Here is a 15131-nt window from a genome sequence, read left to right as displayed (position 1 = left end):
ATATATAGCTTGGGCCATGCCCACAATGAGGGGGATTACTTTTTGCTTATATGACATCAGGATCATTTTGGCACCAGGTGACGGAGAGGAAGCCAGCCTTGCTTATCTGTCAAAATGGCCTACGAGGGCTGGAGTAGCTTAGGATCCAGACTTCTAGCTGGAAAGGGTTCCCCACTCTTTCTCTACCTGCATCCCTTGGACATGTGAGACATTATCCGCTACCTCTGCATGGATGCAGTCCATGCTGGTGCCTGTGCTACCTTTGGGCCATCTGCCCTTGCAAAGGTAGCAAGAGCCATTGTAGTGAACACAGACCTGAACACTGCCGAGGCTAATAACCTGAGTAAAAAAGGTAAAGGTAAAGGTACCCCTGCCCGTACGGGCCAGTCTTGACAGACTCTGGGGTTGTGCGCCCATCTCACTTAAGAGGCCAGGGGCCAGCGCTGTCCGGAGACACTTCTGGGTCACATGGCCAGTGTGACATCGCTGCTCTGGCGAGCCAGAGCCGCACACGGAAACGCCGTTTACCTTCCCGCTGGTAAGCGGTCCCTATTTATCTACTTGCACCCAGAGGTGCTTTCGAACTGCTAGGTTGGCAGGCGCTGGGACCGAGCAGCGGGAGCGCACCCCGCAGCAGGGATTCGAACCGCCGACCTTTCGATCAGCAAGTCCTAGGCGCTGAGGCTTTAACCCACAGCGCCACCTGTGTCCACCAACCTGAGTAAAACTCAGGAGCAAAACAACCAATTCTGCTCCCCTGTAGAAGGCAGAACAAGTTATTCCAGATTTTAGAAATAATTTAAACCATCATATTCTGCTGGGATATGAACAGCCAATTAAAATGGCTTGTGACAAGAAAGGTTAAAACTATCTGAAACAAAAATTGCAGCTGACGTACAGCGCCATACCAACGGATAGTTTGTAAAGTAAGCTTGTAAGATCAATGGAGGATGGATCCAAATGTCCCATGGCAAGAACAGTAGGCAGTTCTGAATACATTCGCCTGGTCTGCAGCCTCCTACCCACCTACCCGCTTCAGGGGGCTTCAGAATAGCCATGTTCAGATAGTAAATAACAGCTTCTTAAACCTCATTCATGTTTTTCCCCCTTGCAGCTTCCTCTCCTACTCCCACTCTGTGCTTCATCCTGCTTCATTAAGCCAACATTTCCTCTTATAGCTAAGTCAAGCAACTCTGGTTCAAGGTTATCCTGGCCTGCTAACCAACATTAAAACAGAGCTCCTCACTTTCAATATTATCAGGAAACAACAGATTAATGCAAACTAGGATTGCTGCAACAAAGCCAGCAAACAATTTGATGAGGGACATTTATGGTATATGAAGTTATGGACAAACATCTGAATCATTTTCCTAAACTGTATACAGACTGCCAAAACCACCATCTAGAGACAGTAGGGTTAGCATAGCATCAGCAGTGCCTTTGGAAATTATCTTTCAGAAAAGTATAAAAAATGCAAAGACATGAAATGCTGTTTGAACTAATTCACAAGTCAAACAGTGAACATCTTAAATAATTTCATTAAACCTTGACATGTGATACAAGTGGAGTCAACACAATTATAGCTACTACAATATACTTCTAAAATTGAAAACATAAAAGTGCAAACAATGTTATGATTTTTATTCATCAACAACATGTGTTGTTCATCAAAGTACTTGTTGCTGACTTCCTAAAGATTCCTACGTGAAACTGGTATAGCTGGCACACTGAATAATTTGAAACATATAATGGGGGGAGGGGGAGATACAGGTGTGCATTTAGCAAACCCCATTACATGTGTGCATGAGCTTGCATATCTGGTGCCGTGGTGCCCACCCCCGACAACTCCAAAACAAGAGAGGGGGCGGTGGAAAATGTCCTCTGCCTCCCCCACCGCCCCGATCCCCGGTATGGTGGCAGCGATCAAGTAGGAAAACGTGCTGGTGGACATGCTCTCTGGCGTTGGGGCGCCCGAGAAGGCTGCAAACCGCCTTTTGCCAGGAAGCAGGAGGAGGACAACGACCTGGAGCAGGGCCGTCTTTAGCAGATGCAGAGGCTTGGGAGGGAAGGTGTGTGCAGCTTTCCTCCTAAGCCTCTGCAGGGATCGCTCTCCTCCTGCGGAGGCTTGGGAAGAAAGCTGCACGCCCGCCAGCCATATAGTTGGCAGGGCGCAGCTGATGGGCGCGCAGGGAAAGGGGAGGCTGCCGGCAAAGCCGTGCAGCTCCCCCACTCCCTAGGGTGCCCCTGATAGGCCGGCACCCTGGCGCAACGAACCACTAAGACCAATGGGAAAGATGGCTCTGACAGTTTCAAGCAGACACCTGCAACTTTCTGCTACCAGCAACCAGATCATATTAATTCAGGAAAGGAAGCACTTTATTTGGTAGGCTGCTCTTGATTGTTTAATCACTGTTAAGAGACTCCTTTCATTATATCTGCAGCATGCCATAAGAACAACAACAACAACAATAGGGCATTATTTTCTTTTCCAACCCTTTCCCACAGTATTACAACAAAACTCCACGATCATGTTAACCAAAAATTAAACTGTATTTCATTTCCAGGCAGCCTCACCAATTAAATCTGGACCCTTCCAATCAACCACAGTCTCAGCACCCAATCTTCTACACTACCCGCTTTTTTGTTCTTTTAAGAAGCATGGTAAAACAGAAAAGCACTAATGCCTTCAGAATTTTAAGAATTGAATCTACACATCCTCCCAACAGAACATCTTTATATTGGTTGTGAGGGCAAGTAAAATGACATTTTGTCGTTAGGTATCAAACATTGTGCAGGACATCAATAATTCTTTTTAATTTGCTGGGCCTCAAAGACTGGAAGGATGGAGCTGCTAGGGCCCACAGTAGGCTTAAGCACCAGTGCACAAACAGAAGACAGATTTGAGAGCCTGACCACTGTGAATGCAGTTAAGAATGTGAAAGCAGCTACTTCTGCTTCCTACAGAGACTGCAGTTTCACAAGGGGAATGCTATTTGCATTGCAAATGATGCCTCTGCCCAATTAACACCACTAAAAGCCAATGTATACTATACACTCAGAAACCAAAGGTGTTGAGTTTTATTATTAAAAAGCTCATGTCTAATATTAAGGGGAAAGAATACTTAGTTCAGAATCTTTACAGTATGTGATGCTATACAGTAAACACAGGAGGTGACATGAGACAGTTTAAATGGCAGCTCATTATATAGCTCAATTTGCTGTTCTGTGGCTGGGTCAACCATACCCATTACTGGCGTAATCAGCCATAACAAACTGTACCCATTATGATGCACAGAGAGTAGCACTCATGTGTATTGGAGGATAGATGGGTTTTTTAAAAAAATCTAAGTTAAGGGTTTCAAAAAATATATCCTGATTTAAAGAGAAGCCAAACAGAAACCAAACATGTTCAAACCAACACTTGAAGGCTTGGATTGCAAGATACCTTAAATTCATGTTATGTTCCCTGCCCCCTTCTTCCTGCTGCAGTAATCTGCAATGCCCAAAAATGTCTCCCTAGAAGGAAGATGCTGGGCGTAGAATGAAATGGGACATTTTGCTTCAATGAACCTCCTTGAATAGAATCCATTTATCTTAGGATCCAAGCCATTGTCTTTTAAACGTGAATCATGACCATGTATCGAACACTGAGTTAGGGCTGCTTTTCTATGTAAAAGAACCAGACCCATTCGTGCTTAAAAAGCACCTCACAAGTAAAAGAGAGTTCTGCATATTTCTTTCCAATTTTAGACACAGACCTACTTTTCCCAATACCACAAACCCCTGCATTTTATTTTATTATATTTTCTTAAAAACATATTTGCAAGAGAATGCAATTTCAAGCCTGGGGAAACTGTGTTGAATAATGCAGGTTATGGGCAGCCTTTACATACAAGGTTTGTAGAAATTCCTCTCTTTTGAAGTATATTTATAATTCGTTTTACTAGATATGCTTTTTAAACCACTGCAAAAGCTTGTACTTGCTCTAAAGAGGTTTCAAGACTTGAATTTGCACAAGACATTTAAAATGGTAACAGCTAAATGAAAAAGGATTACTCACAGTGCTGATCGCAATCTACTCTGGCAAACACAACTTGATTCTTATCTGGGAAATCCTCTTTAATGACATTAGAAGCTTCCTCAAAAATAGGATGCAGCATTTGACTAAAACGACACCTGTTAAAAGGGAGAATACGAAAAAAGGTCCATATATAGCACCATTTGAAGCGGTAATTCTACTGTGGATTTTCATTCCCACCTACACGGAGGGGAGCAAGCGGGGGAGCCCAAGGCAGTTTCTAGTTCTAAGGGTCTAATCCTGTGAAGTACCACCTGGCCATGCTGATAGGCTACATTATAAAGTAATGGGACCCCTGACCATTAGGTCCAGTCATGACCGACTCTGGGGTTGCAGCGCTCATCTCGCTTTACTGGCCGAGGGAGCCGGTGAACAGCTTCCAGGTCATGTTGCCAGCATGACTAAGCCGCTTCTGGCGAACCAGAGCAGCGCACGGAAATGCCGTTTACCTTCCCGCTGGAGCGGGTACCTATTTATTTACTTGCACTTTGACGTGCTTTCGAACTGCTAGGTTGGTAGGAGCTGGGACCGAGCAACAGGAGCTCACCCCGTCGCGGGGATTCGAACCGCCGACCTTCTGATCGGCAAGTCCTAGGCTCTGTGGTTTAACCCACAGCACCACGCACGCTTGTATGTTTTGCTAATTAAATATAATAAATTTAACATTGTCTAATTTCTGTTTTGAGTCTTACAATTGCAGAAGTTTGAAAGTACTGTGTTGGTATAATTGTCCAATGGAAGAAATACTTACCAATCAGCATAAAAATTCACTAAAGCAACATCTGCATTGTCTAAAGGAAAGAATGACATTTATTGTTAAATGTTGCGACAGCAGAAAACTAATACCTAACTAGGCACACACACACAAAAAATCAATCTTGACATTACAGCTCCCAGAATTGCAATAGGGAGAATTTGAGCAAATACGAATTCAAAGTTTGAGCTAGCTTTAGTTACAAAACCTGAATTACTAGGCTAACTTTCCTCCCCATTTATTCTCTCTTTCTTCTGGAATGTGTTGCTCTATGCTGAAAAGGTACATACATTTGGACAGCAGTTGTCAGTGGCCTTGTAAATTAATGTAAGAACCTTGAACCTGTCCTGGTAAAATTAGCATTACACAGTCACACTTTTCACACACAAAACCAAACTTATAATTGGGAAGTAAGGGTTGAAATTATGGATACTGATGAGAAAGTGAACCCCACTAAACTCAGTGCTTACTTCTGAATATACTGTATGTGCCTAGGACTGCAGTGTAACTTTGATTTTACTTTTAGATTTGCGTTATGGAAGCTTCTAGCAGTGTTACTGAGTTCCAAAGATAAAAGCAGTTTTTAAGCAATTTTTATCTGTCACTGTTGTGCTCAATTTAGGATTATTAAATTAGCTCTCTTTAGGCGTCATCCTGTCCTATACTCTACTAACCAACAAAAGTACACATGCACAGAACTAAAACTGAACATAAAGACATACTTAAAGCAATTCAGTGTTCTCCCCAGACTACTTAAGACTCTGAATCTGGCAGGACACATACCAAAAATGAATTCAACAATATATTGCTTGAGAAAAGCAAATGTATTTGTAAAAAAAAACAGGGCAAAGGTTTGCATACTTACTTAAAGTATCATCTATATTCCCACCATCGAGGCTTGTTATTTCACTTCTTGCTGGATTAAAAAACCAGGACACCTGCAAAAGTACACACATTTTAATAAATAATCTGACATTTATCCATATCATTCTTGCTCGGTCAATTCCTCCTCCTTGTATTATAATGAAGGGAGCTCCATGAATTAAAAGAACAGGGCGGGTCATGTAGGTGACTCTCACATATTCAGCATGAACATCTACATGATACTGCAGGGTTCCAGCCCAAAGAGGTCCATGTGTGTACGGTTCTTTGCTGCAAAACATCCACACTGCTGCTTCAACGTGTGCAGTGAGCTCAAGAAATATGAAACACAATCCAAGTTTCCACAGTGCTGATGGCACAACAGAAGTCCATCCTAATATCCAGGAAAAGGAGCAAATATGCATGGGCAAAATGCTAAGTCTGGCAATTCATTTATGTATTTTAAAAGACTTGCCAGGCTTTACTTTAGAAATAAATCTTAAAGTTAAGCGAAATATCTCCACATATATGTCTGGAGATGTTTGTTACTCTTTTCTGGTTTAATGTAACTAAAATATTGGGGCCTTTAGCATTTTGAAGTTTGCTGCCCAGGGCTCATTTGGGAGGAAGGGTGGGAAAAATTTTTAATGAATAAATATATTAATAAAGAACATAAATACATAAGTTACAAAAAAAGGGGGAACTGTAGTAAACCATGGAAAATATAAGGGTGGAAATAGGAGATACACAGATATGGTCAAAATAGGTATTATGCTAATTCAATAAAATTAAAACATGACCAAAAGCATTAAGGGAAAGGTACCCCTGACCATTAAGGCCAGTTGTGGCCGACTCTGGGGTTGCGGCGCTCATCTCGCTTTATTGGCCGAGGAAGCTGGCGTACAGCTTCCGGGTCATGTGACCAGCATGACTAAGCCGCTTCTGGTGAACCAGAGCAGCGCACTGAAACACCGTTTACCTTCCCACCGGAGCGGCACCTATTTATCTACTTGCACTTTGATGTGCTTTCAAACTGCTAGGTTGGCAGGAGCTGGGACCGAGCAACGGGAGCTCACCACATTGCGGGGATTCAAATTGCCGACCTTCTGATTGGCAAGCCCTAGGCTCTGTGGTTATGCCACAGTGCCACCCGCGTCCCTTCCCAAAAGCATAGGATTAGTTTAAATATTTTGCTGGATCTACCTAATGAAAGAAAAAAGAAATGGAAGCACAGGAGGGGGAGCTTTTTTTAAGGTCAAGAAGGTATCATTTCCAATAAAGCAAATGCCAAAACAATGTATTAAAACATTTTGGTTAAGAATGAAATGAAAAGTTTTGGAATTTCCTACATTAAACCCACCCACCCACGCCTGGCACTGGATGAAAATTGCAGAAATTCAGCAAAACTACTGAGATGATTTAAAAAACCCCAATAAGTTATTTGTATTTTTTTCAACAATACAGTTCTTCAGACATCAATAATAACAATACATTATAATCACTGACCTCCCTTCCACCCTTCCATGGTTTCCTCCAACTATCAATTGCTGCTGCATATTATAATCCATCCATAGCTTCTTTTTCTCATTTTAATCTTGATATCCCTTTTACTGCTGAATTTACTCTAAGCCTACTAGCAATTTAAGTGAAAGGAAAATTTAAGTACAGTACTGTAGAGGACAGATAACTAATTTATGGTGCAAGGTATTAACTGCAGCTTGCAGTCTGAACAAGATTTATTAGAAAAACAAAAAGACATACTGCTGAAATACAGAATGGGGAAGTGTGGTTAATTAAGGTTAAACGAGACATCAAATTCATCTGATAATCAAAGGTTAATGTAGTGGGCATACAGAACAATTCTGCAGTATCACAAATGTTTCTATGTCCTGAATACTGGAACAACTTAAACTTTTGTTCTGCAATAACCAATGACATTTCTCTTTACCTAAAAAATGCATTTCTTTTGATAGTCAATGCAATACACATTGTTAGGTTTCCTTTCATTAAGCAGGCCAAATTGCTAAATATATTTCATTAGTTTTCATTAGCGTATCCTAGCTAGAACTTCGTTTGTGGTTTAGCCTTGACTAAACAAGATTACAACACTTTCTCTTGCATTAGCTCTTTTCTGCAAAAAAATGGTAATTCTGCTACACGCTTAACAAGGAGCACGTAAAATCCCACACAAACTAGTTTATTTTCTTTAAAGTGACTTTCTCTCTCCAGTTCAAATACCTGAAGCAGCTAGTAGTATAAACATTTCATGATCAGCAATAATGTGAAGCAACACTTGCAATATAAAAAAATACACAAGAGCAGCAATAAAATGCTAGAGTTGAAGAGAGAAATCTAAGTAGCAAGAAAACCCAAGGCTTGCTGGAAAAGTATATAATCTGACATCACATGGCAGAGGATTCCACATCGTGGGTACCACCACAGAAAAAGCCCTCTGAACCCACTACAGAAAAACCATCAACTGCACCTCAGAAAGTAGTGGCATGCAAAAAAAAAGTGTCTCCTAAGATGGACAGACAGACTCAGGTCATCCCTTGAAATAACTTTGCCCCAAGGTCCAGGCTTGGGAACTATACCCCCTCTGAAGAGGTGGGGGGACCTATTAGGATGGTCCACCCTCACGGGCAGATGGATTCAATTAGTTTCCAGACGGCTCTGAGGGAATTTCCAACTAATATGACTGGTGCTACTTTTGAAGCCCTGGGCAACCCCTGGAACACCTGAATGACTCAGGCTGTTGACATGATCGCCCCTGAACACTCTCTCCCATTTTGTGGAGCCCATTTGGCTCCTTGGTATCAGGGTTCAAAATTAGCAGGGCGCCAGATGCATTTTGTGCCTAAAGATTCTCCATTCGTGAGCACCTCAAAAGGTCTGGGTGCCATTTTTTGCACCTGGCTGACATTCAAAGATTACCGAAGTGTATGTGCCTTGAAGTATGAGGATAGACAATATATTAAGGAGTTTAACAATAAAGAGTAACAGTGCTAAGCAGTGTTGCCAATTGATCTTCCCTAACCCTTTTATCATGTTTTTCACTTCCACAGATGGGCATGTGTAGCAGTATTAAAGTATACCATTGGCTTATGTAGTTCTATGGTATTGTTTATCTACCTGTCCCTAGACTCATGATCTTCAATAACACCAGCTGAATGCAATTGCTTGTAATTTTAATATTTCATTTGTAGTAAACCACTCAGAAGTTCAATACATCAAGTGATATACAAATTTGGTTGAATAAAGAAGATCAGTACTGAAAACATAATCCTGGGCTCCTTCAATCATTTGGGCAGTCAGGTACTACCTGCTAGAAGCTCTGTGGAGAAAGAGTCTGGTGGGCCTGGGACTTGGTCCTGACCTCCCTGTAGTACAAAAGTTATGCTTTTAAGTACTATATGAACATTGATAGACATATAACCTGACATGACTATGTACATACACAAGGGATCTGGGGCTATCTAAGGTGAACATCTTTAAATCAATAATCTCCAATACAGTGGTGTTGCAGAAACTCTCACACCATGAAATCGTTACTCCTAAGCCTCTCTTAAATGCCATTTACATACATTTCCAGCACAGTTCTCTCAATTAGCCCTAAATAGTAACCCAACCTCCTGTCAGGAAAGCTTAATGAGCAAAGGTGTTGCTGAAGTGAAAAGGGCTACTAGACACAAAATTAGAAATTACAACATATCCAAAATGGGGTCAGAAACCTTTTTACAATTGACTGTATTATGTACATCAGGGCAAACCAAAGTTGATTGGCAGAATAAGATGTGATGACAGAAAATAAAAAGGTAAGTCTTCAAAAGTAGGCTGCTGAACAGCTGTAAGGCATGGGTGACGGTATTAGAATTTCAAGTGGCGAAGCAGTGCTGAGGAAGTTCTAGCCACCCATTCGCATCTCATGGGCTTCAAGACTAGAAGTAAGCCCAGGTAAGAGAAAAGTTACAAGGGTGGGTGGGAAGGTTCAGCACTTTTCATGTGAAAATTGCTCTCACACTTCACTAGAGCTGAGCGATGTCTGGCTTCCTACATCATGATATATCACCAGCTAAACATTGTGATATTTTGATACATATCACAATGTCTGAAATAAGGATGTAAGGTGAACAGGGCAACATCCTGAAAACTGTTACTGTACTCTTTAGGAGTCTAAAATGGATACATTTTTACTTAACTATAACATATTGTTACAACTGTTGGCTTGTATTAAAAAAACAAGAGTTAAGGATCTGGGCAAAGGTAGCACCAGATTGAAGCCACAGAATTAGAAGACATATTTATTCCATTCTTGTACTCTAATTCCTTGCAGCCTATCAGATATAGAGGCTCAGTGTGCATGTCACAGTTAACAGTTTAACATGAATGTGCTGAACTGAGCTGTTTTGCTCTACCCTGAGGATTAAAAGAAGCTTACTGTTTTGGAATCAAGGACTGTGCTTTGTCTTGCTCCAAACCAACGGTTAGTGCTGTTTGAAGCAAAACCACAGTTCCCAGTTTAGACACAATGCTAAATTAGGGATCATGGTTTGTTTTCCCCACAATAGCACGGATGAACAAAGTGATTGAGATCAGGTTGTGCACACTACATCACAGTTTACCAGGATGTGTGAATGCTGTTATAGTCGACTCAAGAATCCACATGAACAGGAAGAATCAGTCCACAAATCTATCGCTTCCCCTACGAAGTCTCCATGTCAATTTTCTTCCCTTCAGCAATGTTCCCTGGTTTCACCTTTTGTACAGCACTCAGACTTTCATCAGGCAGTGTGTCAAGGATTCCACTGAATGTTTGGGTTAAACGAGCCCTTGAATATACACAAATAGCATAAACCTTTGTAAGTTAGTATGCTTTTTGCTACTATTAAATATGCCCCTTTAAGTACTACAGCAGTCCTAGAACAACAGTGAGGTAATTTCCACAATCACATTTTATAAGTAGACTCCTATCTCTTTGATCTCTGTACACAAAAATTTCTACCAGTAACTGCTGAGTGGAAACTGGTAACTGAAATAAGAACAGGGAAGTACTCACATTATACTTATTAGCACACAGCAACATGTACCCATTTAAATATACAAATACTGCTCAAAATACCATGAGCTCAATTTATGATATCCTTTAAGCATTACTTAAAACACCATCCAAAACCAAAACTACCTAGTTGCTTCTGTCTTATTCAGTACTTGCAGATATCAAAACTCACACAGCAAGTTTGTATCAGTTTATATAAACACACAATATGTTTATATTGGGCTTTAAAATTAACGCTGAATACTAGCATTTTTTTCTAACTCTGGAATACTAGAATGGAGCATACTATTTGATGCTAGTACCAGGATTTTTATTTTTTTCCAGCTATGTTAATACAACAGTATACAAGTATATTCTAAATGTACTTTGATCTGATCAACATGGATCAGTCATCAATAAAAACAAGCTCTTAATTATTTTGTTCTCTATTCTTCTAGCTTCTATAATTTTTGCTTTCTCCCTAAGTTCACTATTTGATTGTTCTCCTTACCCTCTCAGATACCCCCAATTCATCATTTTTCCTAAGTGTATCCCACATGAAACATAATCCATACACTAATGAAATTAATACAGGAACAGCCTTCCAAAACCAGAGCCATGTACCATAAAATCCATAATTTGTTTTTAATCATCAGGTGACGGCACAGCTCAAGAGACGGCAGAAAACACACAGTAATAACTCAATTAAAGGCTCACTCAATATTTAAATGGAATCTTAATCTGCATCATTTGCTCAACAGCTTTCAAAGCATTGAGCTGGTTCACACATCACATTTGATCACAGTTTTAAAAGCCCCAACAGCATTTAATGTGAATATGCAGAATGCTGGTGCACCCTACTGAAAAGTTCTTGCTGTGATTCTTCCCCATACCTGCCTCCCAACTAGCCAGAGTCTGGCTTATCATGACATACATCTCGTTTGTTTTGCGACACCCAGAGAGGACCATAATGAAAACTTCATTTAAGCCACACTTCGTTTCATTTTCAGGTTTGATTTAATTTGAAATGCAAACTGGGCCATTTGCTCACTAGCCACTTGCCTGGTCATCTATGTCATATAATTATTCCCCTGGCATCCAGATACAAAAGCTGCAAGAAGTTGCCTTTGATGTGTGCAGAGTTTGAAATTAGCAGGACTCCAGCACATTTTGTGCCTGAAGATTCTCCATTTGTGAGCACCTCTAAAAGTCTGGGTGCCAATTTTTGTGCCTGGCTTACACTCAAGGATTATTGAAATGTATGTGCTTTGAAGCCTCAAAGTATATGTTAAGGATAGAGTACGTATATCCTTAACAAGTATATGTTAACAATAAAGAGTAGAGTATAGTGGTAACAATAAAGAGATTAGTATAAGTGGAAGAACACTGGTCCCAGGATTAGTCTCCAGCATCTACAGATAAACATGGAAAGATCCCTTGACTGAAAATCTGGGGTGCCACTGCCAATCAGTGGATAATACTAAGCTAGGTGAATCAATGGTCAATGACTTGGTATAAAACAGCTTCTTATGTTACTATCTTTGGAGATATTTCTGCAACTACAGAAGCTGGTTAATACAATTCAGTCCCACCATACCTTGGTCTCTATTGCAAAGATTTTGTAGTCAAAGTTCTGTTAACCATATGACTAAGAAATGGAACTTGAGAAATACAATTTGGTCTTTTTCAACTACAAAAGACTGGCAAGCACAATTTGTTCTGGTTCACATATAACATTAAACCATGCACTATGTGCGTGAGCCAAACTGGCCTGAGTGAAGCCTCCAACTTCTGTGCTCTCCCCTACTCTTTTCCTATGCAGCTGGAAAAAGGACTTTCCTAGAGTTCATGTTCACTTCCAAATAATTCTGGCTTCAAATGACGTAAGACTCGCAGAATGTAGTCTGAAATCTTCTAGACAGTTTCTAAACAAGCCAACTTCAACCCATGGGTTATGAAGATGGCTTACTAGCTAACTCATGCAGTCACTTCCAACTCTACAATTCTATGATTCTATGGTTTGTACATGCTATGATTCTCTGAAAGGGAAACTAAATGCTAGCAAAGCCCTTTAATATGGCGATGTGAGATAAGGGGGAAGGGGTGTGGCACATTCTAATGTGGTTTAGTGTTAAGTGCAAACCAGATATCAAAATCTCTTGGCCAGTTCTTGTTTCCTCTGGCAACACTGTTTATGGTTTTGCTTGATTCAGCAGCTGTTTTTTATGCTCAAGAAAGGAAAGCATTTTGAGTCAGACCCAAACTTGATAGGATTGTGGCCCGATTTGAAACAAGCCAAGTCTTTTTGAAAAGGGTGGATTCATATTCCATCCCACCCACCCCCTTCAGCATTTAAGTGCTACTTATCTCTCTCTGCTTGTTCATAAGAAATAATAAAATTAGATGGCTTAGTTTTGTTGAGTAAGAAAGACAGAAACAGCACCAGTGAATTTTTACAGGATTCTCCTGTTGTACTAATCTGATGAATACCTGTGATGAAAATCAATGCTGCTTCAACACTTTGTTCCTTCAGCATTATGTCTGATAAAAACCTATCTTCCATTAGACAAGGTAAACAATACATAGACACACAAGGCTGTTTTGCCCTTTAAACTCGTCTGACAGGAACCAAAGAGACAACCTTCCCAATTTATGCCACCTAAAACTACTTTCATGGGTTAAGGAATGAGTAAGTTCTGAACTTACAATGAAACCCATTTGTTTGGGTATTAACTTTCCCCTTGTCAATCAAATCACTTGGTGCATGTCTTCAAAGTGGATAGCTTAAGGTACCCTGGTTGCCACTGCCAAATCACTCTGCATGAAGTAAGGATGCTGCTGCCTGATGAAAGTCACAGTGAGATAAGGTGTTAGAGAAAGAATCAGTTAGAAAATTACTGTTTTCTTTTTAATTCACTTTCTGATATCTCCTTTTTCTTGCTTTATTTTAATAAACAACCTTGAATTACAAACCTGAAGTTAAAAGACCATACTTGATTGCAGGACTGTAGACCCATGTCTAAGGCAGCATTCAAAATTCGCCAGGCACATTTTGCACTTGGCTATTGGCCACTTGTGACCAAGATGCCCAGGCGCCAGAATAGCACCAGACGTCTCCACCATCTGGAGGCGTATGCCTGGGAATCCTTGGATCTAGCCTGTTTTCACACACTAACAACACATTCTGTAGAATTCGATCCACTATATTTTATCTGCACAATCAGAACAAATTTCAGGAACCAAAAACTTTTATTGAAAAATATGACTTTCAAGCCATCTGGCCCCCAAACAGCAACTAGACATTCCTTTTTGATGACCGTAGCCCTGGTTTAAGGAGTCATTTGGTGCCTAGCTTATATATCTGAGTTTTTAACAACTTTCTCAGGTGCTCTGTGTAAATACTACTCGGTTTAAGAAAAATGAAGGTGATTCAGCATTAAGATACTGTAAATATAGATTTTCCACATGTCCAGATTTAGGAAACTCAACAAGGTAATATCATTTATAAATTACACAAAGCACATTGCAACCACAGGAAATAAAAGAGTGAGTAGTTAATGCCATTCTAACTTTTTTTTTTTTGGTGCAACCACAGCTGTGATCTTAAGCATACTTGCCCAGAGGTAACCAATTGGATTTCTAAGCATGCATGTTTGAACCAGACTATAAGAGAAGCAGTCATTATAAATTGTTTAAAAACTTCTTATGAGCAACTGCAATTTCCATAAATTAATATAGCTCTGTGTGCTCCTAGTAAGGGAATCAAACCTAAGGGCCATCAACTCTCACTCCTCTTTTTTGCTATCAGTAATTCCTATCCCTTGACAAGCCAACCATCACATTATCATCCACGTCTTAAAGCGGTTCCCAAATGTTTCACTGAAAGAAGCAATAACAGAATTCTTGGGTTTGTTCATGTCACAGTCCAAGTTCATCTAACCTTAAAGAAAGAGGTACAGAAAAAGCTATCATTATAAAAGGCCAAAAAAGAGTCCGATATATGGATATTGCAGATCTATTTCAAGAAGCTGAACTCTGTAGATCCATGCACCAGACTAAAATTTGATTTTCACTGATGTGATGAAGTCCCCCAACTGTAGCTGTTCCCTACATCCCAGCCAACTCTATACTTGCATCTTTCGTACAGGGAGGTCACAGCAGAATTACCTCTCAGACAAAGAATGATCAAAAGGGTCAATGAGGGACACAAGGAAGCAGGAAGGAGCTGTTATCAAATAATCTTTTCAGGCAGTTAAAATTGTTCATTTAAAGCACAGAATAGTAATAATTCTAAATTTATCCAACTCCACATCACACACAAACCAATTCCTGCCAGAACAGACTGAGCACCATTGTTCTTGGGGAGTTATATAGTTTAAATCCCTGTAACAGAAAGCACTCTC

At 40.4% G+C, this 15131-nt stretch overlaps 1 protein-coding gene across 1 annotated transcript in view; it reads right to left on the bottom strand.

Moving 5' to 3' along the window:
* Positions 1–15131, bottom strand: part of ERP44 (endoplasmic reticulum protein 44) — a 32044-nt gene that overhangs the window by 14831 nt on the left and 2082 nt on the right. Inside the window, exons 2-4 of the mRNA XM_081884275.1 lie at positions 5698–5770; positions 4830–4869; positions 4061–4176 (exon numbers count right to left, since the gene is read on the bottom strand). Of these exons, the coding sequence (XP_081740401.1) occupies positions 4061–4176; positions 4830–4869; positions 5698–5770 (229 nt within the window). The remainder of the gene's footprint in view (positions 1–4060; positions 4177–4829; positions 4870–5697; positions 5771–15131) is intronic.

Source organism: Podarcis melisellensis (genome assembly GCF_964234715.1).
Source record: "Podarcis melisellensis genome assembly, chromosome: 13".
In the NCBI taxonomy this organism is placed as follows: Eukaryota; Metazoa; Chordata; class Lepidosauria; order Squamata; family Lacertidae; genus Podarcis; species Podarcis melisellensis.
Note: the sequence above shows the minus strand (reverse complement) of the source record. Positions and strands in the feature narration are given on the sequence as shown.